Raw genomic sequence first — 26916 nt, forward strand, 5'->3', positions numbered from 1 at the left:
AGGTGATTTTCTGAAGGGGAGGAAGATTTGGGTGGAAAGTAACAACGAGGGGCAGCTTGTTGTCGCAATCTCGTCCCTTTTTGTCCTTCACTGCCAAAGTAGATGATCTGGAAAGGGAGCGGATCTACTTTGGCAGTGAAGGACAAAAAGGGACGAGATTGCGACAACAAGCTGCCCCTCGTTGTTACTTTCCACCCAAATCTTCCTCCCCTTCAGAAAATCACCTCTAACAACCACAACATTCTCCTCACTTCAGATAGACTCCAACGAGCCGTCCCTGAAAAACCCATCATCGCCTACAGACGACCACGCAACCTACGAGACCTTCTTGTACGTGCTGCTGTTCCACCTCTAACTTCTAACCCCACACCCATTCAGCATGGTACCTTCAAATGTGATCGTACTTCGAGATGCATCGTCTGCAGCCACCACATTGTTGAATCCAATTCCATCACCAGCCACAGCATGCAACTCACACACAAGACTAAGGGTCACATCACTTGCACTACCACCAATGTCATCTATCTGATCTCTTGTAGAGTTTGCGGCATCCAGTATGTTGGCGAAACCAAAACCACCCTCAAGAAGCGTTTCTATGGTCACAGATCCACAGTCAACACCATGAAGACTGAGACCCCAGTTGGAGAACATTTTAACCTTCCCAACCATACCATTAACGACATGTCCCTACAGGGGATTGAATCCTTAGGTAGCCGTCCTGACCTAGTACGTATCAGCAGAGAGAGGCTCTGGATGCAACGCCTTCGTACCATTCAACCTCATGGGCTGAACATTCAGGAAGGACATGACTAACTTTCCTCTGTTCCCTACTCCTTCTCCCCTTTCTCCCTTCCCCCCCCCCCCCCTTTCACTCTTCCTCTCACAGCTCTCTTCCCCTCCATTTTTCTTCACACCTTTCTGTCTTTGTCCCTCTCCAGTTTATTCCTTACCCTGTGCCTTTAATCCTCTCTTTGTCCCTCCACAGTTTATCTCCTTCCTCTCCTCTTCTCCTGTTGCTTTCCACTTATAATCCCCTTTCATCCATCTCATTGTGTTCACCGTGCTCATTAACCTGTCTGTATTCTGTGCGTGTTTTTGTCCCCTCTGTTACTGTAACTTGTCATTTAGCCTCTGAAGAAGATCCTGCTAGGATCGAAACGTCAGGCCAACTTACTTTTACACATTCTTATACACAGGCTCTCTAGTGGATAAGCAGTTTGCTAACAGTTTTATTTCATTAAGTTTTGTTCTCAGAGTTTTGAGATTACTTTTAAGATTTTAAAGATTTAATAATTTGCATTGCTTAGTGTTATTTGTGGGTTTCCTGTACGAATTAAAAGAAATGAAAAGATCAGCAATTTTTTAATTGCTGATCTATAAGCCTTGATGTTACAGTAACCTATTTGAATTAAAGTACAGAAATCATAATCTCTAATGTGCCTCTCCTCATGTTGTAACCATTACAGTTTGTTCAGTGGTACCACATATTTTCTATTCCTACAGGAAAAGTTAAAACATTTAAAAGATTATGGCTCTTTAATTGAAACCAATAAAAAGAAATCCTTAAAATTGTATGATATCTGTTTGGTTTGTGTAGAGTTTGAGTCTGTAAGATTGTATGTAAGTTTCTCCTTGTTGTAAAGATAAGTTAACTGCAGAACCCCTGCACTATGAGCTTCATTATGCTGCACTATGAAAGCTTTCTCACTGTGTAGTAAATACAGCTAATTGCAGAAGGGAAACCTGCCCATGAATCATGATCATGCAGTAATAACTTGAGTTCCCACAACTGGTTGCAGGAATGGTACCTTTCTGTAAAGTGATTATTTCTTGACGTAAAGTAGGCCTGTCCTGCAAAGTAACTTTCCTTGCTGCCAAGTAGCTGCGACTGGTTGCAACAAGAAGGCCTTTCCTGCGAAGTAACTTTCCTTGCCGCGAAGTAGCTGCGACTGGTTGCAACAAGAGGGCCTTTCCTGCGAAGTAATTTTCCTTGCCGCGAAGTAGCTGCGACTGGTTGCAACAAGAAGGCCTTTCCTGCGAAGTAACTTTCCTTGCCGCGAAGTAGCTGCGACTGGTTGCAACAAGAAGGCCTTTCCTGCGAAGTAACTTTCCTTGCCGCGAAGTAGCTGCGACTGGTTGCAACAAGAAGGCCTTTCCTGCGAAGTAACTTTCCTTGCCGCGAAGTAGCTGCGACTGGTTACAACAAGATGGGCCTCCTGCGAAGTCATATTCCTTTGCTGCGATGTTGCTGTGACTAGTCGCAGGAGCAAAACCCTGCGGCGAAGTAATATTTCTGCTGTCGCGAAGTTACGGCAAAGTCACAGTAAAAGTGAAGTACTGCGAAGTCTTGTAGCGAAGGAATTCCTTCGCAGCGAAGTCGCAGCGACTGCGCAGCGAAGTAACCCTTTTGGTAGGGGAAGAAGTAGAAGTATGAAACAAGGAACAAATCTTCTAAAAGGTGAGGTATACGCATATTATAAAGAAGGTGAAATTAAGACCTCATTTATGAGGTTAAATATGACTTGAAGTGGTATAATCTACTTTCTTTAATAAAATAACTACAATATAATTGTTGACAAGCTTGATACAGTATGTAAATTTGTTTGCTGGAAAAATACTGCATACTACCTATGAAGTTTGTTTTAAAACCATTTAAGAGATTGTTTCACACATAAAAATTCAGAGAAAACATGAATGCCAACAATTATGGGAAAGTAAAGATTCAATGGAACAATATTTTGACTGATAAGTATATGAATGGTCTATTTTAACTGCACAATATTAAACTGATGAAAGCTGCAAGAAATGATTTCACTGCAAACTGCTTTTTTTGCATATAGCTTCATATTATTACAGTAGTTGTATTATTTTGGTTGATCTTTATAGAAACAGTGGGTCAGACAATTGAGAATTAAATTAACATGTTAAACCTAATTTTTCCTTACTTTGAATGTTTTAATTAATTTTTGGAAATAGTTTACATTGATTTAAGTTAACACCATCATCTTTTTAAGGAATAATTCAGGCCGGATTTAAAAAAAAATCCGGCCGGAACCGGATAATTGCTCACTATCCGGCCGGATAGTCCGGCCGGACCGGATATCCGGTGCATCCCTAATAAGAATAGTACAGATTTATTCATATCGTACTTATATACTTCGTAACACAGTAACGTTCATGTTGATAATTCGAGTTGGAAGCTAGTATCAGTTGAATACAGGTAAGTGCTTATCATTTTTAAGAATCTCTAGTCTTGAACATTTAACGATTAGCCTATCATGTCTTCTACAGGTAAGTAGGTTACTAAACAAACATTGTGTGTGTGTCAATCATATTCTTGAAAACGGTGTTAACACTGTTGCCCTACTACAAATCATGATTGCGTTTTAATATTTTACACAACCATATTGAATTATTTCAACTACCGTTACTATGTACCAGATTAATATATACTACATGTATTAACATAGGCATAAACCGCCGAAACCAGTTTAATAATGCCTATCACTTTACCACTACATGAGAGTTGCACATACTGTACATGTATTACACATAACATTGTACTAAGTTGTAGGGTAGGGGTAGGAATGTACATGTCCTTCCCTCGTTATACATGGCTGTTGTTGCTCTGAGTATTCAATCTTATGTTTAGTGGGGAAGGGGAAGAGAGACTGCAACTTTTTCTTCGCCTAATATATACTGTAGTATAGTAGTATAATTAGAAGTTAGGGAACATGGGAAGACCGGAGACTTCAATCAAAGACAGGAAATTCTTCAGTTCACTAGCATATTTAGTATATATCACTTTGTGACAATAGGACCCCAACACATCTACATAGGGCCAAGCTTATATAGTCCTTACTGCTAATCACTGGTAGCTCCTGAGCCTTCAGAAACATTCAAAATAACTTTATTGTGAGTAAATAGCTCAGTTTGTGACAATATGGGAACCCAAAACATCTACAAAGGGCCAAGCTTATAGTCTTAACTGCTTATCGCTGGTAGCTGCTGAGCCTTAAGAACATTCAAAATACCTTTAGTATGAGTAATTAGCTCATTTTGTGACAATAGGACCCCAACACATCAACAAAGGGCCAAGCTTATAGTCCTAACTGCTTATCGTTGGTAGCTGCTGAGCCTTAAGAACATTAAAAACAACTCTTGTGTGAGTAATTAGCTCATTTTGTGACAATAGGCCCCAACACATCTACAAAGGGCGAAGCTTATATTCCTAACTGCTAATCGCTGGTAGCTGAAGAGCTTTAAGAAACATTCAAAATAACTTTAGTATGAGTAAATAGCTCACTTTGTTACAATAGGACCCCAACACATCTACAAAGGGCCAAGCTTATAGTCCTTACTGCTAATTGCTGGTAGCTCCTGAGCCTTAAGAAAATTCAAAATAACTTTAGTATGAGTAAATAGCTCACTGTGTGACAATAGGACCCCAACACATCTACAAAGGGCCAAGCCTTTAGTCCTAACTGCTAATCACTGGTAGCTCCTGAGTCTGAAGAACATTCAAAATAACTTTAGTATGAGTAAATAGCTCACTGTGTGACAATAGGACCCCAACACATCTACAAAGGGCCAAGCCTTTAGTCCTAACTGCTAATCACTGGTAGCTCCTGAGTCTGAAGAACATTCAAAATAACTTTAGTATGAGTAAATAGCTCACTGTGTGACAATAGGACCCCAACACATCTACAAAGGGCCAAGCCTTTAGTCCTAACTGCTAATCACTGATAGCTCCTGAGTCTTAAGAACATTCAAAATAACTTTAGTATGAGTAAATAGCTCACTTTGTGACAATAGGACCCCAACACATCTACAAAGGGCCAAGCTTATAGTCCTAACTGCTAATCGCTGGTAGCTGCTGAGCCTTAAGAAACATTCGAAATGACTTGAATAAGTTTCTCAGTCGCAGGCCTATCGAGATATTAACTAAGTTGCCCCACCCGCCTAATATGAAACATTGTCGACTCACAAATATGTGATTAACTTGCTCATCCATTGCAAGGTGTCCTGGACCACCGGAACAGAGTTTATGACCTTGTTACAAAGTTGTTAGTAATCTGAGGCCTAAAAGTTAAAATCTTGACTCAATTATTCATTTCTGACCGCAGAAACCACTGAAGCCTGAAATCATGGAACGTTGCTCTGAAGTATCAATTGCTACACTTTGCTAGGAATTTAAGCCATTAAAATGCTGTTTTTCAGCCAAACTGCAAAACATAAACAGTTTGCCTAAAGGTGTCACTTTCCAAGGCCACTAGATCATAGAAGGTTTCATCTGACATGGCCTACCCACCATATTTCATAGCGGATGCCTAGATTTTGAGCTAGAAGAGTTCAAAGTTTATCATAGTGCTCCCCAACCCATCTGCCAGTTGTTGCTGTGGAATCTTCTTGTTTCACCCAAGATACATAAAACAAGTAACTGACTGAAACATGTCCATACATCAATAACACTATGGTAGGTTAGAAAACATATAATAATAAAGGAAAAACAATATTTTGAGCAACTTATTCAATCATAACAGCTTCAAATATGCACACAGACATGAAACACACAAACGTGTTTAACAATGTCTACCACAAGCTTTACCACTGCATGAGCAGTGAACTGTATATTATAGATAATATTGGATCAGATGTCGTTGACTGGAAAACTTGGGGTACAGTAGTTATAGAAGTTGTACCTTGTCTATACGTGCAATACATACAAACCTTATTATTCATGTCTGTCTATACGTGCAATACATAAAAACCTTACTATTCATGTCTGTCATATGCGCAATACATACAAACCTCATTGGTTACTCGTGAAGCTCCATCCTTCCCATCTCTAGAAACTATGCACATGAGCAGAAACATGGTACGAAACCTATAAATGTGAACGGCATGACGTGACAAACAAAGTCTAAAGCTAAATCAAGACTAACATTAGCCACAGACAGGAAGGAAGATTGTCCAATATATATCCTATTTGTACGTGTTTTAGCAAACAAGACAAATGCACAACATCTGACTAAACTAGATGTTGAACAATTCTGCCAGCTGAACATGAAGGACTCAACCCATTTTTCCTGTATGGCTCTGGTGCAGTATAAACTATAATATAAACATCTATAAAAGAGAAAAAAAACTGTGTTGAGTCAATATGATCAGAAAATTGTCATTGAATAAGAGAATGGTTACAATTTACTGTAATTTATTGAGAGGAATGTTCTGGTATGTGAGCAGGATAGTATGTATTGAAGTGAATGATTTAAGTCGTTGTTCAAGCTTAGTCACTGAGTGCTGCACTGCTCGCTTACACACCCAGAGGTATTACTTTACTGTATAACTGTAGATACTACAGTAGTCATTGAGTATTGCACTGCTCCCTTGCACATGCAAAGGTATTACTTTACTGTTTAACTGTAGATACTGCAATAGTCATTGAGTCCTGCACTGCCCCCTAACACACCCAGAAGTATTACTTTTGATAACGACGCATATCATTTGACATGTATCATTAGCCATTTGACCATTTGGTTATTTCCTTTCATTTCCCTTTCATTAACATACCCTATTTACTACAACAATTTTAACTATTTATGGAGAAATTCTCCCATCATGTTGCAGCCATGGTTAAGTAAATAAAATAGTTTTTGACATGTCATGTTTAAACAGCAACTAAGATCATCCATGTTAATACAGCAACTAAGATCATTCATGTTAATACAGCAACTAAGATCATTCATGCTCAACTAAGAGCATTAATACAGCAACTAAGATCATTCATATGACATATTTAACAAATGTTTATCCTTTTGCTGCAGTTGATTAACACAGGATTCTTCACAATGGGAAAGTGTACTGTACATTTGACCTTCTTCCTAGTGGTCCAGGTAGTCTGTGGTAAGTAGTTTTCCATGGTCCATCTTAAATGGAAATTAGAAAGTTTGTCATCTGGACATGTTGAATGTAAGTCATGCTTAACTCTTTCTTTAGTGAACAGTGCATTTTGCACTTGGAAGAAAATGACTATCATGTCAGTTTTCTGTATCTAGCACTTATAAGAAGCAATCACTCCTTGATTATACCCAGAATATAGATATAAAACATTCCAGTTTTGCTTGCTTACTCTCTGTCCAGCCTCATCTGTTGTCGGCGAAGGTTGTGAAAACAAACAGTATCTTGAGCTATATCAGCCAGGAATTATCCAGTGTTCGTTCGAAGAGGGCTTTCTTGGAGTTCAGTGGTTCAATTCAACAGTAAAGGAAACCTCTAAGATCATTACCTATGTAAGAGATGTAAAAGATGGCCCTGGATTTAGATCTGGAAATTATGATGTATGGTTAAATGGATCGCTGTTTGTTAGAAACGTAACAGTTGAACATGAGGGAGTATTCATTGTCACCCATGCATCCTCGGAATCTGTACAGGTGAAGCAGTATAATATTCAAGTTCAATTGTTTGGTAAGAACCTCAGACTTTCATCATTCTTCATTTATGTCGGAAAGCTCTAACAAATGGTAGCTTTGTAATGATAATTTTCATACTAAATATAGACAATGATGCTTTCCCCAAATTCCCGTGATTTGATTGGTTAATAGTCCCCATCCATTGTCTGTGAACATTCTTGCATCTGTAGTGCTCAATGAACACGGTGTATGTTATCTAACAACAATTACTTGCAACGTTATTTTCCCGTGTAGAGATAGTGAATTTTGCGGTATAGGCTGTCATGTGTGCACTCCAATATCATAATGTTTGTCACATACAATATTATACCTTTTGACAACGAAGAAGCACTTGCATTGTTTCTGAGACTATCACGTTATATTTGAATCATTGTTTTGATCCGAAAATGTTAATGAGTGGAGACAAGCTATGAATTTTGTGGGAGGCTAACATCTCTGATCCTGAACAGGATATTTCAGCTCACAGTATGTTTCTTCTCTCAGCATTAAGAATTGTTAATGTAAAATGTGCATTCTCACCATCAGTAGTTTCTGTTGCAAAATTGTTTGCGGTCCAATTAACCATGTGCTTCAGTAAATGTTATTTTGGCGCAACATTTGTGTGTAAACTACTGTACTTTAGAACATTGAACTGATTCTTTAAAAATTTACATTGCGTTAAAAGCTATTCACATAGACCTACTGTAATTTTCGTATAGATGATTGCTTGCAAAGAGCCCAGGATAAATGTTGGATCAGATTTTAAGGATTTGCGCATGTGCAGTTCAAAATGAAGCTCGGGTAGGCATGTACATGCAGTAGTACAATGAACTGGAATTTAGCAACAGATATGCACACTGCAGGTACTGGGATTTTTGAAGAGTTGGTTGTTGGAATCTCTGCAAGGTCAAAGCACAGAGCTACTACGGAGTTGGTGAGTAGGGAAGTACAAGGGTGGATGAAGAAGGGGAGACTGGGGTAAAAAATGGTTGACCATTACCATAAGTTGATTAGTTGGATGCATGAATGGATGTACAAATTCATATTCGTTCACTACTCACTACATGCTAATTTTCTTTTTACTTACATTCAACAGTTAAGCCGCAACTTGAATATCCCGTGATTGAAGAGTGTCAAGATAAAAGTAAAATATGCTACATGTTATACAAAAACCCTCTGGAATTGAGCTGCTCTGTTGAAAATGTCCGACCTAGTATTTCTTTCATTTGGAATCAGCGAAACTCTCAGCGTGATAAACTTTTGGAGTCGAATATGACATTAATCAGAAACAGTGAAGTAACATTCACTACTCGTTCGACTGTTAAAATACATAACGACTCCCCATTATTGTCAGTATTGGTATGTAGCATAAACGAGAACACTTGGATCTTGGAGGAGAATGAGACGTTGGTTATCTTAGAGAATGGAAGCGTAGACATATCACACAGTCCTATACAACGTTATGTCAAGCTTCATTCTACTATGACTCTACCCTGTAATGACTTTAACAAAAGGATTCTAGTTTGGAAGAGATCCACTGATAGATATGAAACCCCAGAAGTCATTCTAATTAGAGTGCAAACCTGGAAAGAGGATTTCAATGAAACATACAACAAGGATTTCAGATTGAAACCTGATGGGTCACTGATGTTGCCACAGACTGAATTGTATCACCAGGGCATTTATACTTGTGTCGCCAGCGATTATGACATGGATCGTATACAAACAATAGATGTTGTTATTTTCAGTAAGTACTTTGATGTATACATAAATGTTATAAAACCCTCATCTAGTAACCGAATAACCTTGACTTCATAAAAGGTGTAACATAATTGAATCAAAGACAAATGTCTATTTAAAACCTGCAAACGCTCAAGTCCATCTATCCACAGATTCTGTAACTATCGTCACAAACGATTTGTAGACTTCAAGCAATTGCACTTAGATCCATCTATTGTAAAAACAATAGTTCAATTGTTATTACAAGTATAGATATGTGTAATTGTTGAAGCGTACGAGCTTGTCCTGTCAAGGGCCTGAACTTTAATTACGCTAAAACTCACCCTTAGATGAAGGATATTAATATTCGGTAGTTAGAAGATATAGACACAGAAGCAATTTAACATCTACTCCTCCCATGGCATCACTATAAAGTGATAAAAATGATGCAATGTACTCATTCACAATATGAATGGACTGTAATGCAACAAATGTGGACAATGGAATGTACACATTTATATGATCTGTCTAATATATGTTTTCTTTAAATTACAGACTTCTTTACATGTTAAGTTTGTATTGACTATATTTAAGTAATTAACCAGTCATTGTGGGAAAAAACCCCACAATGTTCTCCTTTTTTCTTGAATAGCCTATCCAAGCCCGCCGTACATAATTGTAGAAGGATGTGACCATACACAGTATTGTGTACTTGATGTCGCAAGAGAAGGAAACGTGACGTGTTCAGTTCGTGGAATACGACCAGAAGTCGAACTCCAGTGGAGAACTTATGAAAACTATCCTGCTCTATCTCTAACAGAGATGGAAAAGACATCAACAGAAAAGGGAGAAATCTTTGACATTTCTCTTACAACAAACTTCAAAATTTTATCAGCGCCTGAAAGAGGGATCACATTAGAGTGTTTTATAGTAGGACAGAATTCAGATGTGTTCAAGCCCCCTATAAAAGCAGCAAGAATAGACCTTAATTTGGCATATGGTAGGTGTTTGTTTACTATTGATGCTTTGTTATCGGGTTAAGACTAAGCTGTTTGCGATATGTTTATATTTAAAAAGGGAATCTTGTTTTTCATAGCAGAAGACGTTAAACCCATCTCTCGAGATATGTAATAGAACTTGACAATAAGGATGTTCCGATTCAGAGAGATCAAGTAGCCAGGGTTTATTGACCTGAAATTACATTAGAATTTATCTAAATATTCTCTTTTATCTAGTTCTAAGAGGTGAATGATTTTGCAATTGTGAGACCCAGTAGCCTGCTGGTGTAGTTAGGGAAGCCTCGCAAATCTAACCGCCATGTCCGGGCCGGTGGATTTTTCCGCGGCTATAATGAGCACAGCCACAAGCAGATAATGAGTCACACTTGAGTGCACACACTCTCCAAACCACCCTCCACGCTATACAGTTACATTCACAGCCGTGGTCAAGTTTTTACTAAGCCGATTTGAACACAATAGTGAGTTGAACAAAACATCATAGCTAAGTCTCAAGGTATTCAAACGTTTAAAAAAGATAGTGTGTTTATACGCCGTATTTTATCCTACTGCAGAAGCAAAACTTCTGTGAAAAATAAGTAAGGAAATGTGAATTTACACTGCAGGAATCTAAAATGCTATCTTTCTTATTTTCCCAGTCGGCCAAGTAGGAACAAAAACTTTCGTTGCCTTTTTGCAAGGACAGGTTTCCTGAATTTTGAAGATTTAAAAATCTAAAAAACTGAAATCACAATCTCACTTCTTGTACACGTGCCGTAAGCCTGAACCAGAGCCTAACATACGGGAAGACTTTAGAATAATCCTACTAAGTTGTACAGAACAGGACCTAAACTACCTAGCTAGGTGAAAAAAAATTGGTTGACTGTAGGGAATTTTTCGCACTCCAGCGAAGCTGTACTTTTTTTTAGCCAGCTAGATTGTAGACATCATGAGGATTGAACAAATGACGATAATTTCTTGTGAAAGAAATTTGAAATAAATGTGGAAAAAATGCGATTATCCTTTCTCCGTTTTAAGTGTAAACGTTATTCTAGCATTCCATGGTTAAGAAAGTTGAAAGAAATAAAGTTTACAAACTTCATTTACTGACTTTTGAACTTTGTTAAAAATAAACGTCCTTTACAACTCTGAAAATCAGTAGAGAAATTAGCAATTGTGTACGAACAGTAAGTTGGTACACCTTTCAAATTTTACGAAGGATCGAGCAAAATACTTTCAAAAAATTCACGCGAAACTGGCATATCGTGCTAAATGCAACTAATGTCATGTAGACAAGGCTCTAGTATACCCATTTATGAATAAACCATACGACCACATCTGGCGGGGGGAAAAGAAAGTATTTTCTAGAATTTCCACCAAAAAAAAGGAAAAATTAATATCCTACCATAGTTAAGTGTATGGTAAATAGCCTAACCACTTCGCCGGTTACGGATCTCACGTAACAACAAAAACACAACTAATTGTATTTTGTGAAGTTGACGTTTTCTAAAAGGACATGGAAACAATATTTAGCATTCAGTTAATCATGCCAAGTGGCCTAAAACATGGGATTAAAAGGTTTACTTTCATAAAGATAGCCATACTGTAGCTATTGGGGCCTTGATATCGTGCTACAGTATGTCTGTACGGTATAGACTGTGCCTCGAGTGTACCATGGGGAATAGATTGTTTTGTTCATGCGGAGGAGTCGGTTGGCTTGAGGTGTGTTTTACTTACCTTAATGTTACGGGGATATATACTTTTCTTGAACGTCTAAGATAATATTTCGCATAACTTTACCGATCCTTTACTGACTTACCTAATTAATTCTAGAGTGGAGCCAAAATAGTTTACTCCATGAAAAGTTTTTTGGAAACGTGCCAAAAATGTTAACAAACAGGTGTTAGACAGGGGGGTTGTTGGGAAAAATCGCAGCCCATGTGCAGTATGCCTACCATGATATTTAAGTAGGGGTAAACACTGCAGTTGTAAACTGATGTACGTATAGTAGCCTACACGCTGTTCATTGTTAGGCAGTCTCGAAACGGGGCTTTGCCGAACGTAGTTTGTTTCATAATATTGACAGTTTAGTTAGTTAAACTTTTTAATGATTGTAAGACATTAAATCTCTTTTCATTTTATCACATAATATAGCAACTCTCACTTGTCATTTTCAAATTTTCATCAGTTTCGTGACAATTTAAATTCAAAAAGTTGTCAGTATTTTGAATCCTCTACTGCGAATTTTTTATCGCCAGACACGCAAAAATACTAAAATTTTCCGGGGCCTTTGCCCCTGGACCCCACACAAGGGGGTTCCACCCCTTGACCCCACCGGGGCCCTAAGGCGAGCCCCTGGACCCCACGCCATTATGCTCGCACGCAACAGGGGTTGGTGGGAATTCGGCAGTTGACAACAAGGAAAAATTATCGTATAATTATCGAAATATCACGATAATCTTTGAACTATTTATCGTGACGTTAAAAAGCAAATATCGCCCAACCCTAGTGAGGTGGGTGTATTACCATTACGTTTCTGGAAAATGTTGTCGAGTAGCCTACACATGTCATTATCATACCGGGGTTGAGCTATACAACAGCTTGAAGGTTCTCTGCTTGAAACAATGCAATACAATGTGGAGAAATAAACTGAAACTGTATCGCAATTAGCTTGCATTAAAATTTTCACCGAATAGTTACTTATATCTCTAACCACATGGCAGCCTAACACACTAAGTCAATGGGAAAAATGAAGCCTAAACCATCTGTTTATTCGTTTAATTTGTGTCACAGTTAGCTTCAGAAATCAACGTTACGGTCGATATTCTCTCTTTAACATACATGTGTAGCATAGCTTAACTATTGTTTTGATTAAATTCTGGTGTGTCATTATGGGTTTTCTGAAGTTCTTGGGGGCATATATTTAATGCAATGGCTGATTCAGTTTTAATTCATAGTTACGTACCACTCGTTGAACAAGGCTCATAATGTATAGGCCCAGGTAAAGGCTGCTTTTATCGAACTTTTGAGTTGCGGAGTTTCACAATTGTTCATAAGAGACCCAAGAAATTTTATTTGTGAGGTTTGATAACGTGGAAGATTTGCAATTATATAAAGTACTGAATCTCGGACATTTGGTAGTGGCAGATTTTAGTGTATAAGTCACTTTGCAACATAAACTACCGCTCTATTGACTGTCAAAACCGCAAAAGTTAATCCGGTCACTTGGCCAAGTTTGCTCATTGTTTGTGAAGAATAACCAGCCTTGTGTTGTCAGGACACTGTGCTCATTACTCTGGCTGGCAACCAGCTTGTGTGCATTCAACCATGGGACCAATATGCACATGCATAATGAGCAAGGGGTGCGAGATTTCCGCAGGCCCGGAACTGGCGGTTAGATTTGCGAGGCTTCCCTTAGAACATAGCCTGTATGTTCAGTGAATTTGATGTCTGATAGAAGTTATGCTTCTAAATGAATGGCATCTCTAACGACTTCTTCTTTGACTTACGGTTTCTAAACCTGACATTAAGCTCCATCACAACAACTTTATTGTTATCTGCTTCTTTATATCGCCAAAGGCTAGTCTTTTCTCACACTAATGGATACTGATATATAGTTGAAATCTATCTGAAAATGGTGCCTTATCTTCATTACCTCATGTGAAGTGCAGTTAATTTATTGAATAATTGTTCTGTCTTTGTGATAATGTGAACCTGCTCAGATACTCTCTTAATATTTTCAAATGTTTGATTTCAAATTGCAATTTAACATGTGTGTTTTCCTATTTACAGACAACAAGGGGACTTTGGGTTCATGGACAGTTGCTGTGGTAGCAACCATAATTGCAGTACCTCTAATTCTGGTGGTTTTGATCTGCATCTGTCTTATAGGTAGGTACCATGATACATATCAGAATTCCTTTGCAATATAGCAAAGTTTGTTAGCTATATTCTTGTATTCTATATGTAATTATTGCATCTACACTATTGACTAACAGAAAAGTATAGTAACTATTTGTTTTATCTAAATTTATTAATTTTTTATTTTGATTCATGATGGCGTATGCGTGTATGTGCGCATTTGTGATGCCCAGCTTGTAAACATGATATCTCAAGAAGTGTAGGTCTGACCAATTCATATGTATTGTGTAGACTTACCACATTTAGTACGGTACAAGAAGCCTATTGTTTTTGGTAAAGGTCAAGGGTTATTTGGGGTCATAAGGAGTCAAATTGTAAAAACCTGGTACACACAATATTTCAAGAAAGGAAGGTCGGACCAACTCATATTTGGTGTGTATAAATTCACATTGAGTACAAGAAATCCTTTGTTTTTGGTGGGGGTCAAATGTCATTTGAGATCTCCAGGGGTCAAATTGTGAAAACCTTGTAAACATGATATCTAACGATGGGAAGCATGAGCAGACCTCATATTTGATGTGCGTAGAAGTCCCACATTCAGTCAAAGAAACCTATGTTTTTGGTGGAGGTCAAAAGTCATTTGGGGTCATGAGGAGTCAGATTGTAAAAACCTGGTAAGCACTGTATTTCAAGAAGGGAAGCATGGGCAGACCTTATGTATTTGATGTGTAGAAATACCTCATTGAGTAAAAGAGGCTCATTGTTTTTGGTGGAATTCGAAGGTCATTTGGGGTCATCAGAGGTCAAAATCTGAAAACCTTGTTAACATGACATCTCCATATTAGAAGCTTGGCCGATGTTATGAAGGTTTATAACATAAAATTAAGGAAGCCTATTGATTTTGGTGGAGGTCAAAGTTCACTTGGGGACAACCCGTCAAAATCGTGAAAGCTTTGTAACATGATCCTGCAAGAAGGGAACCTTGGACAGATCTCATATTTGGTGTGTGGATGTACCATGTCAATTTAAGGAGCCTATTATTGTTTTTGGTGGAGGCCTAAGGTCATATGAAGAAAAAAAACACCAACATTTACTTCACTCCCTTCTTACCTGCCTCTCTACACTACCACACCTTCCTAACATAATATCATTAGGTAAGCTTGGACGGATCGTGTGGTATGTAATTGTACCACAGTGGTCATTTTAGTTCACCAGGTGTCAAATTGTGAGACCCATGTTTTACACAATATTTCAACAAGGACAGATGTCACATTAGTTTCTTGATGTATCTATCACATTTAGTAGAAGATGCCTGTTGTTGAGGTGAATGGTCTTTTCAGGACAGCCTGTGTCATTGTGAATTTATTGTTTGTCACATCACAGTGCTTTTCACTGTATTACTAAGATCAAGTATATTGTACACCCTCACTATACATTACGTCAGATTCATGAAGAAAACTGCTCATGTTACATCATGGAAACCACAATGCATTTTTTCATTCTGGTTAATTAACTTTACATAAATTATTCTTGCAGTGTTAATCTACCGAAGGAGTCGGAGGAAAATTGTGGAAGACGAAGAGGTAAGACCCTTATATCTGGAATTATAAGGACAATCAACGGAAACAAAATATATAGCATGTTGTAACGCTAATTCAGTCTAAGATTTCGGGGGCGCTTAAAGATGAATGATAGTGATTTTTCAGCATCGACGAAAAAATACGATTTTATTCAAGAGTATTCTAGTTGGTTTCCATATTACACATGTGAAAATTCAAGTCAGTCCGATGTTGGGAAAGGCTTTTAAAAAATTCCTAAACTGGTTGATTTTTTAAACAAAAATTGGGCTATTCGTGAAAAGCGATATGATGATCACGTGATCTACAGTGACATGTGCCGTCATTTTGATGATAACAAAGTGAGCTCGGCGTAGTGTACTTCAGCAGTGTGCACTTAGTGTGTAAGTTTAGTTGCAACCTACTCTATATTGGATTCGACAAACAACCTAAACCACTAGCAAAATGCCAAGAAATAGCGTTGTAGGGGGATGCAACAGAATGAATGTGGACTCTACAATAAGTTTTTTCAATTTTCCAAGCGGAAAAAGTAGTGAGAGATATCGGAAACTCTGGATACAATTTGTGAGGGGAACCATGGAAGACTTCATCGCACCAGGAGTTTCTCATGACCATGTTTAGCGCAGTAGGCCTACCTCAATTTGCGTCAATGAATCAACAAATTTTAAGGCCGACTTTGAAACTCATGCGATAAAGTAATAAATATGGGCCTAAGCCGGAAATGGGACAATAGCCCCTCATCGATTTTTTAACTTAAACATAAACGTAACATTGAAAGGGAAGAGAGGAGATTTGATACACTGCGTGAGACGGTCTAATTTTAATAAGGTGTTATTCCTGCTTTTTCTTGTCGTTTTAGTGAAGCCGACTGCCCCAATGTTAATTACGGAATAATCGGCCATAGAGCCATCTCGGGCCCAATTGAAATTTGCGTGTGGCAAGGTCACTAAAGTAAAAAAAAGTTTGAAAGATTGATGCTTTTATGCCGCATTATTATATATATCCCGATAAATGCAACAGTAAGTGTTAGAGCTGGAAGACATGTCAGACGTGAACAACCTAATGACTATGTGAGGAGAGAATCCACGTGCAAATTTCAATTGGGGCATGGACATCGCTTAGGCAGAGTTTTTTTGGGCAGAGATGTGTTCATACTCTCCAAACCACTTTAAATGTAATACGAATAGGAAATGTGTGTATGCTCGAGCGAAACAAAACATCGTGTAAGTATTACTTACGGTAGCGCACACTGTCACTTATGTTTGCACAGTGTGAAAGTACCGTTTGCGGACCTACGTGAAGTTGGGCTAGAGTACGGTTCCTCCTGAAGCCCAAACCACGAGGCATGCATGTGAATAAACGCAATAGGCATTGCATGTAGTGAGAAAATTGTTCGAGCTAGACTAACTACTCGATTGAGTTAAAATGCGGTTGTATTCAAGGGCGGCGGAAGCACTTTTAATCTGGGGGGGGCACCAACATCAAAGGGCACTTTGCAGAAATTCGATTGGACTGATGCAGCCTTATATTTAGTACCCATTATAACTCTTATTTTATTATCTTATTTGCGTGTACACATCGCTCCATCAACCCCCCCCCCCCTTTCAAGGAAAATATGCATACTAGCACTGCAATATCCAATGTGCAAATTTGGAAACAAGGAACAAGTTTTCTTTTGAGACAAAATGAGGTGAAATCATGCTAGTTGCTAATGTAGGAATCTTTACAAATTTTTCCATTCGAAATAGCTTTGAGTTTGACCCACAGAAATTCATTAAAAGTCAGGGGCGTAGCCAGGATTTGCAAAGTTGTATGCACGACTATGTGAGCGGAGCGTACAAGAAAATTTTTGGTTTCACAAACCCCTCAGATGGCCGGAAACGGCCCTTCCCGAGTGTTCATTCTAATTCCCTGGCCTCGTGCTAACTTGAGACACCTCAATTTTTATGTAGAAAAAGGGCACATTTTTAACCTGAGGAAAAGTGGGGGGCACGTGCCCCCTGTGCCCCCTCCCGGTTCCGCCGCCCTTGGTTGTATTTCAAGCTCAATGAAACCTTTCTGTTGGATTTAATGACGCACGGAACAAGGAACGTTTATGTTTTACAGTAGGCCTAGTGCATATGAGCGATTCTACTTTGTTTAGAACTTTGGATTTTCTTTCGGATGTTATATTAATCTACGTTTGAGACTATGATCACTATTAGTATTGTGCCAGTTTGACAGGTAAGTCAGCACATTCATAGAGCACTCTGTATAAAACCCGCCAATAACGTGATCTTGTGATTTACGTTACTTTGGGTCAGCTTGCGAGTTACCTCTTCAGATATTGGGAAATCGTTGCGCAAATTTCGTAAAAAAAAACTTGTAAACACGTGGTGAAGTAATCAAGAAACGCCATGATATTCATTATCTATTTATGTCTTGAACCTTACGCCGGAAAATTAAACTAAAATAACAGTTATGCTGACATGACATGCACGCACAGCTCCGTACTGAACAGTGCACAACAGAAAAGATCATCACAGTGATGTCATTCACTGACCTGAGGGCTGTTGCGGTGTTTGCAAATTCCTAAATTATGGAGATGAAAAAACAATGTTATAATTCCTTTTTTTATAACTTTCCGGTGTGCTATTTGGAAAATTAAAAAAATATGTTGTTTGGTAACATATAAACTACATTATATATGAAAATAAGAGATTTTTTTTCTGTCACTATCGTTCTACTTTAAATATTCCCTACTGAGGACTGGTGGTGGTATGGAAACAAATGCGGCTTGGATGGTTGTATGTTAGTAATGACGAGCCTTGAATCTTGTTAGTACATGCAAAAAATATAACACATAGATAAACTAGTAAAGAAACGCGCACTGAGATTTCATAATCTATTACTATAATCAGCCACGGTATATACCATATAGAAAATAGTTACAAACGTGTAACTTGTCTGATGATCACCACACAGGTGGGTCATTCCATGCCAACTCAACAAGGGCCCTACACCCACCGTCTCAGATTTTCACCAAATTCGGTGTGGAGTTTCATAATATAAAGATAAGAATCTACACCGAATTTTAGCTGAAAATATTAATTGGTTCGTGAGATATCGGCTTTCAAAAATTGGTGAAATTGACCCCAAAAATCCAAAATGGCGGCCATTTTGAATTGACCTAAATTAATACCCCCGGACTTTTTCTTCAATATCTTTTCTTCTGAGTAAGCTACAGACATGAAACTTGGATTATAGTAATTTAAAGCATGGAGATCCTCAATATGGACATTAATTTAAAGTAGGAGGGTAATAAAGGTAAGTTTAAGGGATTTTGAATTTTAATGAGTGAAAAAAAAATTGCAAAAACTTTTTTTCACACCTTCTCATACATATGAAAAATTTTCAATGTGGGACAGCATCTATGAATCTGAAATTTGGCACATTGATAGAGCATATAACAAAGAACTGTTGTGCAAAAAATTGTGATGGTACTCTCTCTCTAAATGGAAATATTTTTTTCTGAAATTGGAGGAAAATGTCGCATATTTTCACAAATTTTGGCTGAAATTGCTGATTTTCGTTATGTACAATCCGCCTTCAGCATAGGTAACTATATTATATGTCTGTGGTTGCAGATATTGGGGAAGACATGTGACCAATGTTCTAGTTTAGCTAATTTTGAGGAAAATTTACGGTCTCAATTTTTTGTAACAAGTAATTAAAATGGCAGAAAATGAGATAGGGGCCTAATATTTCACCAATTTTTGAAAGCCGATATCTCACAAACCGATTAATATTTTCAGCTAAAATTCGGTGTGGATTCTTATCTTTATATTATGAAACTCCACACCGAATTTGGTGAAAATCTGAGACGGTGGGTGTCGAAATCAAATTTTTCTTGTTGATTTGGCATGGAATGACCCAGGTGGGAAACTCAGAGATTAAACATGCTGTAGGTTACCATATACGTATACTATATTAACTTGCACTATTGTACCTCTATTTATTGAGCACTTTTGCAGCAGTAAGTGAACAACTGATAATACACATAATATGTTGCAAGAAAAAGGTAACATTATACTCATTTGTAATAACATTCCTTTCATGTTGTAATAGATATAAGTAATACACGCAACTGTCTGAAATCCTTTCCCTACCAGCTGTGTGTTGAGAATAACATGTACATTACGATCTTCCCTGCCTCAAAGCAAAGACCACCCCAGTCCCCTTTTCTTTGGCCAAAAATGGGGAAGATTGAAAATCTACCTAAGTTGGTAATGCTAGCCATACTGAACAATCCACAAATTCATGCTTAAACACAGTGTATTTTTTCAGTGGTCAAGCCAAACTTGTTTTCACACACAGGAAAGTAGTGCTGGCCATTGTGTTTACTTGTGTTTACAATCATACAGGTGACTGGTCAACTAAATAGGAACACTCAAGGATGAATCCTAAGGACAGTATTTGGGGTAGTTTTTGCCATCAAGTAACAAATTGTTAATGCTTGATTGAATTTGATGAAGACAGTTTTTGGTTTCGATGATAATCATAACCTTCATGATGGCGTGCGTGTGGGTGCGTTTGTGATGCCCAGCTTTTAAACACGATTCATTTCATATTTACTTGTAGAAGTAGCACATTTAGTACAAGAAGCCTATCGTTTTTGATGGAGGTCAAAGGTCATTGGGGTCACCAGGGGTCAAATTTTGAAAACCTTGTTAACACGATATCTCAAGAAGGGAAGCTTGGGAGTACCTCATATTTAGTGTGTAGAAGTACCACATTGTGTTACAGAAGCTTATTGTTTTTGGTCGAAGTGGAAGGTCATTTGGGATCACCAGGGTTCATATTGTGAGAACCCTGTAAACACGACATCTCAAGATGGGATGCATGAGCAGACTTCATATTTAGTGTGTAGAAGTACCACATTGAGTACAAAAGTATATTATTTTTGGTGGAAGTCAAAGTTCATTTGGGGTCACCAGGGGTCAAATTGTGAAAACCTTGTATACACGATATCTCAGAAGGGAGCTATGTGCAGACCCCATATTTGGTGTGTGGGAGAACCACATTGTGTTAAAGAAGCTGATTGTTTTGGTAAAGGTCAAAGGTCATTTGGCGTCATTAGAGGGCAAATCGTGATACCCTTGTAAATATGTACACCCTCACTATACATTGCGTCAGATTCATGAAGAAAGCTGCTCATGATACATCATTGAAACCACAATGCATTTTTGCCTTCTGGTTCTATAGGTAGGCTTGACTGTCATGTAGACTCCGAGTAAATCTATAGAAGAATAATGTACAACATATGGTTACTTACCTACAGCAAACATATTATGTTAACTTGTATCCTGTTTAATAGAAAATTTCAATTACATCATCAAATTATTTGCAAATAGTTACTACAAATTGATAGTTTTATTGATAATATGTTTCAAAGTATTATTCACTCTCTCTTGTTTAGACGTTGCCCATGACTGAGACTCACCGGACACCTGGTAAGTCTGATGTACAATTTATTGCAAGCTGAGTGCAGTGAATGCTGCAAACAATAACTTCAATTTCTTTAAGATACTGTTAAATACCACGCATAAATTAAAATAAATTTCAACATACATCCTCTACAAATGATCATTTATAATACTGTAACTGATTCCAGTGACTTTATTGCTGTCATATCAAATTCATGTTACAGTTAACTTTACCAATGGTGATTAATTAATGACACAATAATTTCACGGTTCCTTTTGTATTTCAGCATTTATGGTTTATGAAAATAAGACATGAACATTCTGATTACTTCAGAATGCGCCCACTTTAGATACAATTATGACTCAATGATGACTCCTGAATTTTTACACATCTTTACTAAATATTGGAATCGATTGTCTCTTTGCAATTAACGCAGCTGTTCAAATAGGCATTTAGCTTGAGAACAAATCTAACGTTAAGCAATTAAATTAACATATCAAGACATTGTTTTCTACAGTAAATTTGATTGAGCAGCTACCAATAATGAAATTCCAAATAAAAAAAAAACTTTCTTCTGAACATTTTAGTTATTGACTTTGTTAATGATATAAAGTAAAATTGTTATGAATCACACTTTTATGGTTTCCTACAGAGGAGGAAAAATTCATCAAGGAATTAAAGGCAAAGTATGAGATACTTTATCACTCTGTACAACCATTGCCTTACATCAGAGACATCATGTATTGTGTTGATAATGTATATGTTGATAGCGGCATTGAACGGTTAGTTGGACAAGCACATGGACACAAAATTTGGAATCTTTTACAGTCACATCATGAACTACTAAAGAAACCTGAGAATTGTGGTAGGCAAATTATAGAGGGTGACCCGGGATATGGAAAATCAACACTGACACTACAGCTTGCATACGATTGGTGCCAAAGAGTTCCAAGATCCCCTTTAAGTAATATACCGATACTTATTTACCTGCGGCTAAGACAACTGAGAGGGGTGAAGTCAATATACCAAGCAATACGGCGTTTTATATTACCCAGAGACTCAGATCTGAGTGAGGATATTGTGGAATCAATCATAAAGAATTGTTCAGGTGCATTGGTTATTTTGGATGGATTTGACGAATACCCTGATAAAGACGATCAAGAGACTGATATTTCTCTTATCCTTCGGAGAGAAATGTGGCAGGAAATAGACGTCATTCTGACTACCAGGCCTTTCTACTTGCCGAAAGAATTTGCACCGCATACTGATCGAATACGTTTAACAGGTTTCAACGAGGACATCCGAGATCAATATATTCGAAAAGCAGTTGTACAGGGTGACGAACAAGCCGCCAGGGAAATAATACTTACACTCCAACGAAACCCTCTACTCGGTGACTTGTGTCAAGTTCCTTTGTTGTTTGTTTTGTTTGCTCACATGAGCCACAAGAACAAAGACTTGAAGACATTCAAATCCGTTACTAGTTTCTTTCGTTATGTGATAGCTTGCTTCCATAGTCATTTGATGAACAAAACAATTGAAAAGGTATGTTTTGACTTAAAACATGATGAGTTGAACAAGGTTGCTTTTGAGGCATTGAGCGATAGAAACCAACTGATTGTGTGGGACAGTACTTCCCTGAGAAATCGACTTGGGGATGACTTTTATGAGCAGTACCTTAAAACTGGAATATTTTTTGAGGAAGATGTTCTGACTGGTGATCAATTTCTCTATAAAAAGGAAGTCAGATTCTACCACAAATTGTTCTGTGAGTGGTATGCTGCCCACTACATTGCTGATTATATATCTCAAGAATCTTCAACCTCTGCCACAACAGAGAGTCAGAGTGTAGCTGAACTGCTCTGTTGTTTGGATCCCTTTGAACTTCACTATGTTTACAGGTTTGCCTGTGGACTTAATAAGACTGCTTCGGGTAAAATTGTAAATTATCTGCAAGACAACCTTCAACATGAAAAGTTTGCTATGATGTGTATGCTGGAACAAGACTATAAAAATGAGAAGATTGTTGATACAATCAAAAAGTTGGCCTCTACAGTGGTCCACATAAATGGTGATGACAGTCAACTACTTCAGAGATCAACTTTACAAGTTTTGGAGTTCGCGAGTGCAAACCAGGTGAGGTCATTTTCTTTCACTGCAATCAAGACATATTTCCTCAGGTTTGTGGTCATGTTTTAGTTGTGAGGTCACCTTTACTGCAAAAAAACAAAAATACTCCAAGTAAATGACCAAATGGTTTTATGCAGTAGCGTTTCATTGTCATCGTAAGCTACTGTTGAAATGTCATTTTGACCTCACAATGTAATTGTATGGTATAACTCAATAACATAAAACCCTCCATCATTTCATAATGTAGCATGATTGTTTAAGTAGAGGATAACTACAATACATTAACCTTGTTCATTTCTCTAACAGATTACCATAGCTTGCCTACACCTGACCATGGCCTTCAAGGAGTGTGATGGATACACTATTTTACTCCAATCTGACCTCTCTCTCTGTCCTTTAGTGACATTAGAAAAGATACACATAGAGACAGAGAAGGAGGGAAATGAACCACGTACAATATCAGAGATACAGTTAACACACATATTCCGTTTTGCGCTTCGTTGTCAGTCTGTTAAGGAGCTCTCGTAAGTTGAATCTCATGTAATTGTTATCATACTATGCACCTACAAGTATTCCCTCTTGTTACAATTAAAATAACTGATTTACCAAAGTAATGGAGATAAACAAAGAGCTCTGACAAAACTGGTATTATAAATGATGTATCATCAAGAAATACATTGTAATCAGAATTTTTAGTGTTACAATCATGAAAAAAAGATGAATTTTTTATGTTGGTATGACTAGCCATCACAGTGTTAATTATAACAAAAAGAAACAATGACAGTTGTAAATTTGGAAGGTAAGAATTGTTTACAAATATGATTGGGAAAATGTCTTACATGATATGACAAGTATCATCAAAGAGGCCAAGGTGTTATTGTTCCTCAAAAAATTCCTCATGAATTTTGGAAGTTTTATTCAGTAATGTGGTAGTATGAGATAATCCCCCACTCTTACAAATGGAGGACAACATACTGTGCATGGAGTTGTATAACCAACAAGTCTATTTTACAATCTATCAGATTGTATGCACACCTATTCCTTTCATGGACTCATAGCACGACCTGAGGACGATCCTAAACATACATAACACTATTACCTTCCTGCAGTTATGGGCTCATTTGCTTACATTAAACAGCAAAATGATGTCCACAGTAAGGTGTTTCGTTTCCAATCATTTTTAAGCACTTCCTAAACATTTCTATATGGAATTTGCTTCACAGCAAGACTGCTTTGCTATCTTTCTCTCATGTTGGTTTGTTTCTTCCTTTCTACTTCAAAGGTTCAGTGAATGTCTGCTGCCTCTTTCGCCCTCTCAAGAGTCTATCAATGCAGAGATGATATCTAGGAAATTTAAAAGTAACTATCGATTCTGTCAGTATTGGTTGATTATTTGATTAAATCTAGTCATCAAGGAGTTGATATAAGAGACAATACATTGTAACATTTTCATAAGCAGTGCAAAAAGCAGATTTGGTAAAAGCAAGAATGAAGCAAAAGTAGAAAAAATGACAAAATAAGTTGCTTTGTCAGGAGGATTACATGGATTTCAGGGGCAATTAATGTTAACTGCCTACATGATTTATCCTATGCTCGAAACATTCCTTTGGTACAAGCTACTGTAATGGCAATGTTATTAACTTAGTAAATCATACCTATACTTAGGATGGTTGTTTAAGAACATTACTTTAAGTCTAAAGACCGAAATCGTGTTGTTTCAAGTCAAGCCATTTTGTTGGATGAAAAGCACCAAATTCAAAGTTAGTTTTTAAATGTTCCATTTTTAGTGTTGAGGTATCCGTTTCATTTATGTGAAAAAGTTAATCTCTCTCCTTCATAAATCCTACAATGTCTTTAAATGTAACATATTTTTGCATACTTGTCATCATAGTATACTGGCGAGACTATGGTTACAGCCTGAATCTCCATTCTGGTTATTGGGAGGTATGATTCTTTTTTTTCTTGTTGCCAGGGCTTTTGTTATGTTGTGTGTCCATTAGTGCAGAACAAGTTGGAAGTTGTGAAATAATAATAATAATAATAATTATAATAAATACCATATATTAAAGTGCTGTTATCATGAAATAAAACATGCTCAAGAGCACTCTACAAAAGAACCAAAACCTGGAATATAAAATTACCAAACTAAAGAAAACCTAAAAGTAATAACAACAGCAGTAAAAGTAAAACATGCTCAAGAGCACTGTACAAAAGAACCAAAACCTGGATTTTAAAATGACCAAACTAAAGAAAACCTAAAAGTAATAACAACAGCAGTAAAGTAAAACATGCCGACAACCACTAGACAACGACAGAGATCGTGACATAGCTTAGGGAATATAATGTGTAGATCTAGGTTGTGGAAACATATTTCAAATATGAGTTGGTCAGTGGAAACTTTTGATAACTAATTAATTCAGATAATTAATCAACTGAAGATACCCAAGGAAACCCTCTATGACGTCTCTTTTCTATTGAGAGTACTTTAAACTTTTCTGTTTATTGTGGTTAGTCTGGTAGTATAAAAAGGAAGTTTTGCTTGATGTATTTGGACTTACTTTCATAACAATGGATTTTCTTTAATCTATAGTAATACCAATGATACTACAATTAGAATAGCAAAAAAAATTAAAAACAGAGAGGAAAGTTTACACTGCTTCATTTTGTGTTTATTTTCAGGTTGATGATATCAATATTATTGAGTCACTGTGTTCAGAGAGGTTACAGATCTGGACTGAAGATAGTAACTTACAACAGAATTGTACTTTGCAGCTACTGAAGAACGCATCTAACAATGATGTAAGTCAGTAGTCTGATATCAAAATCCCTATGATGGACTAGATATCAAACTACATCATCCCCATTATGTACTAGATATATGTCATCCCCATTATGTTATTAAGTGTTTTATAAAGATACGATAGTATCATTTTGCATTTTGCAGTCAAATTTTGATTCATTGTCTTCAACAGTGTTACAAATGCAGGATTTTGCATCCGGAACGCAAAGTTTCAGAGATGGACGCAAACGCTTCACATTGCGTCCCACGGATGGAAACCCTAAGTACACACACTCACAACTAGGCCTATATGCAAAACATAAAAAAAACAAATTTTTTAATGAATATCTTTTGAATGAACATTAATTTGCAAACCTCAGGATAACCAAACTTTCTTCCAAACATTCCGATGATTGAATTTGTTTTTAATGCAAATAAATCATAGCAATCAGCCACAAGGTACGGAGTTAACAACATTTACATTACAGAGATTTACGTGCAAATAATAGTCATGGTTCTTTTGCAAACTTCCCATGATCTGATTGGCTAATAGTTCCTTACCCATTGTCTGGAAACATTTTTGCGTCTGTATTGGTCAATGAACACAAGTTATGTAAATAACAACAATATAACATTACTTTCCTGTGTAGAGATGACAATGTTTGTGTTATAGGCTATGTGTGCACTCAAATATCATAACATTAGGCCCTGTTGACAGTCATGGTATGAAGTTTTGGTTATTTTTTTTACAATATCACGCAATATTTGAATCATTGTTTTGATCAAAAAAATTTATGAGTTGAGACAAGTTAGGAATTTTGTAGGAAGCTAACATCTCGGATACTAAAAATTGATTTTCACCTCACAGTAAATTTGATCTCTCCACATTGAGAGTTTCTCAAGTAAAATGTACATTCACACTGCAGTAATTTCTTTGT

The 26916-nt window shown here is 37.2% G+C and overlaps 1 protein-coding gene across 1 annotated transcript in view; it reads left to right on the forward strand.

Annotated features, from left to right (window-relative positions):
• LOC139982130 (uncharacterized) overlaps window positions 1–25998 on the forward strand; it is a 262832-nt gene extending 236834 nt beyond the window's left edge. The window contains exons 2-12 of the mRNA XM_071994721.1: window positions 6828–6906; window positions 7144–7467; window positions 8548–9198; window positions 9823–10170; window positions 13958–14056; window positions 15563–15609; window positions 21062–21095; window positions 21722–23205; window positions 23506–23723; window positions 24482–24558; window positions 25879–25998. Coding sequence (XP_071850822.1) covers window positions 6852–6906; window positions 7144–7467; window positions 8548–9198; window positions 9823–10170; window positions 13958–14056; window positions 15563–15609; window positions 21062–21095; window positions 21722–23205; window positions 23506–23723; window positions 24482–24558; window positions 25879–25883 — 3342 coding nt within the window. The 5' untranslated portion in view covers window positions 6828–6851 and the 3' untranslated portion in view covers window positions 25884–25998. The remainder of the gene's footprint in view (window positions 1–6827; window positions 6907–7143; window positions 7468–8547; window positions 9199–9822; window positions 10171–13957; window positions 14057–15562; window positions 15610–21061; window positions 21096–21721; window positions 23206–23505; window positions 23724–24481; window positions 24559–25878) is intronic.
• Window positions 25999–26916: the final 918 nt, after the last annotated feature.

The sequence above is a fragment of the Apostichopus japonicus genome, chromosome 16 (assembly GCF_037975245.1).
Source record: "Apostichopus japonicus isolate 1M-3 chromosome 16, ASM3797524v1, whole genome shotgun sequence".
NCBI lineage: Eukaryota > Metazoa > Echinodermata > Holothuroidea > Aspidochirotida > Stichopodidae > Apostichopus > Apostichopus japonicus.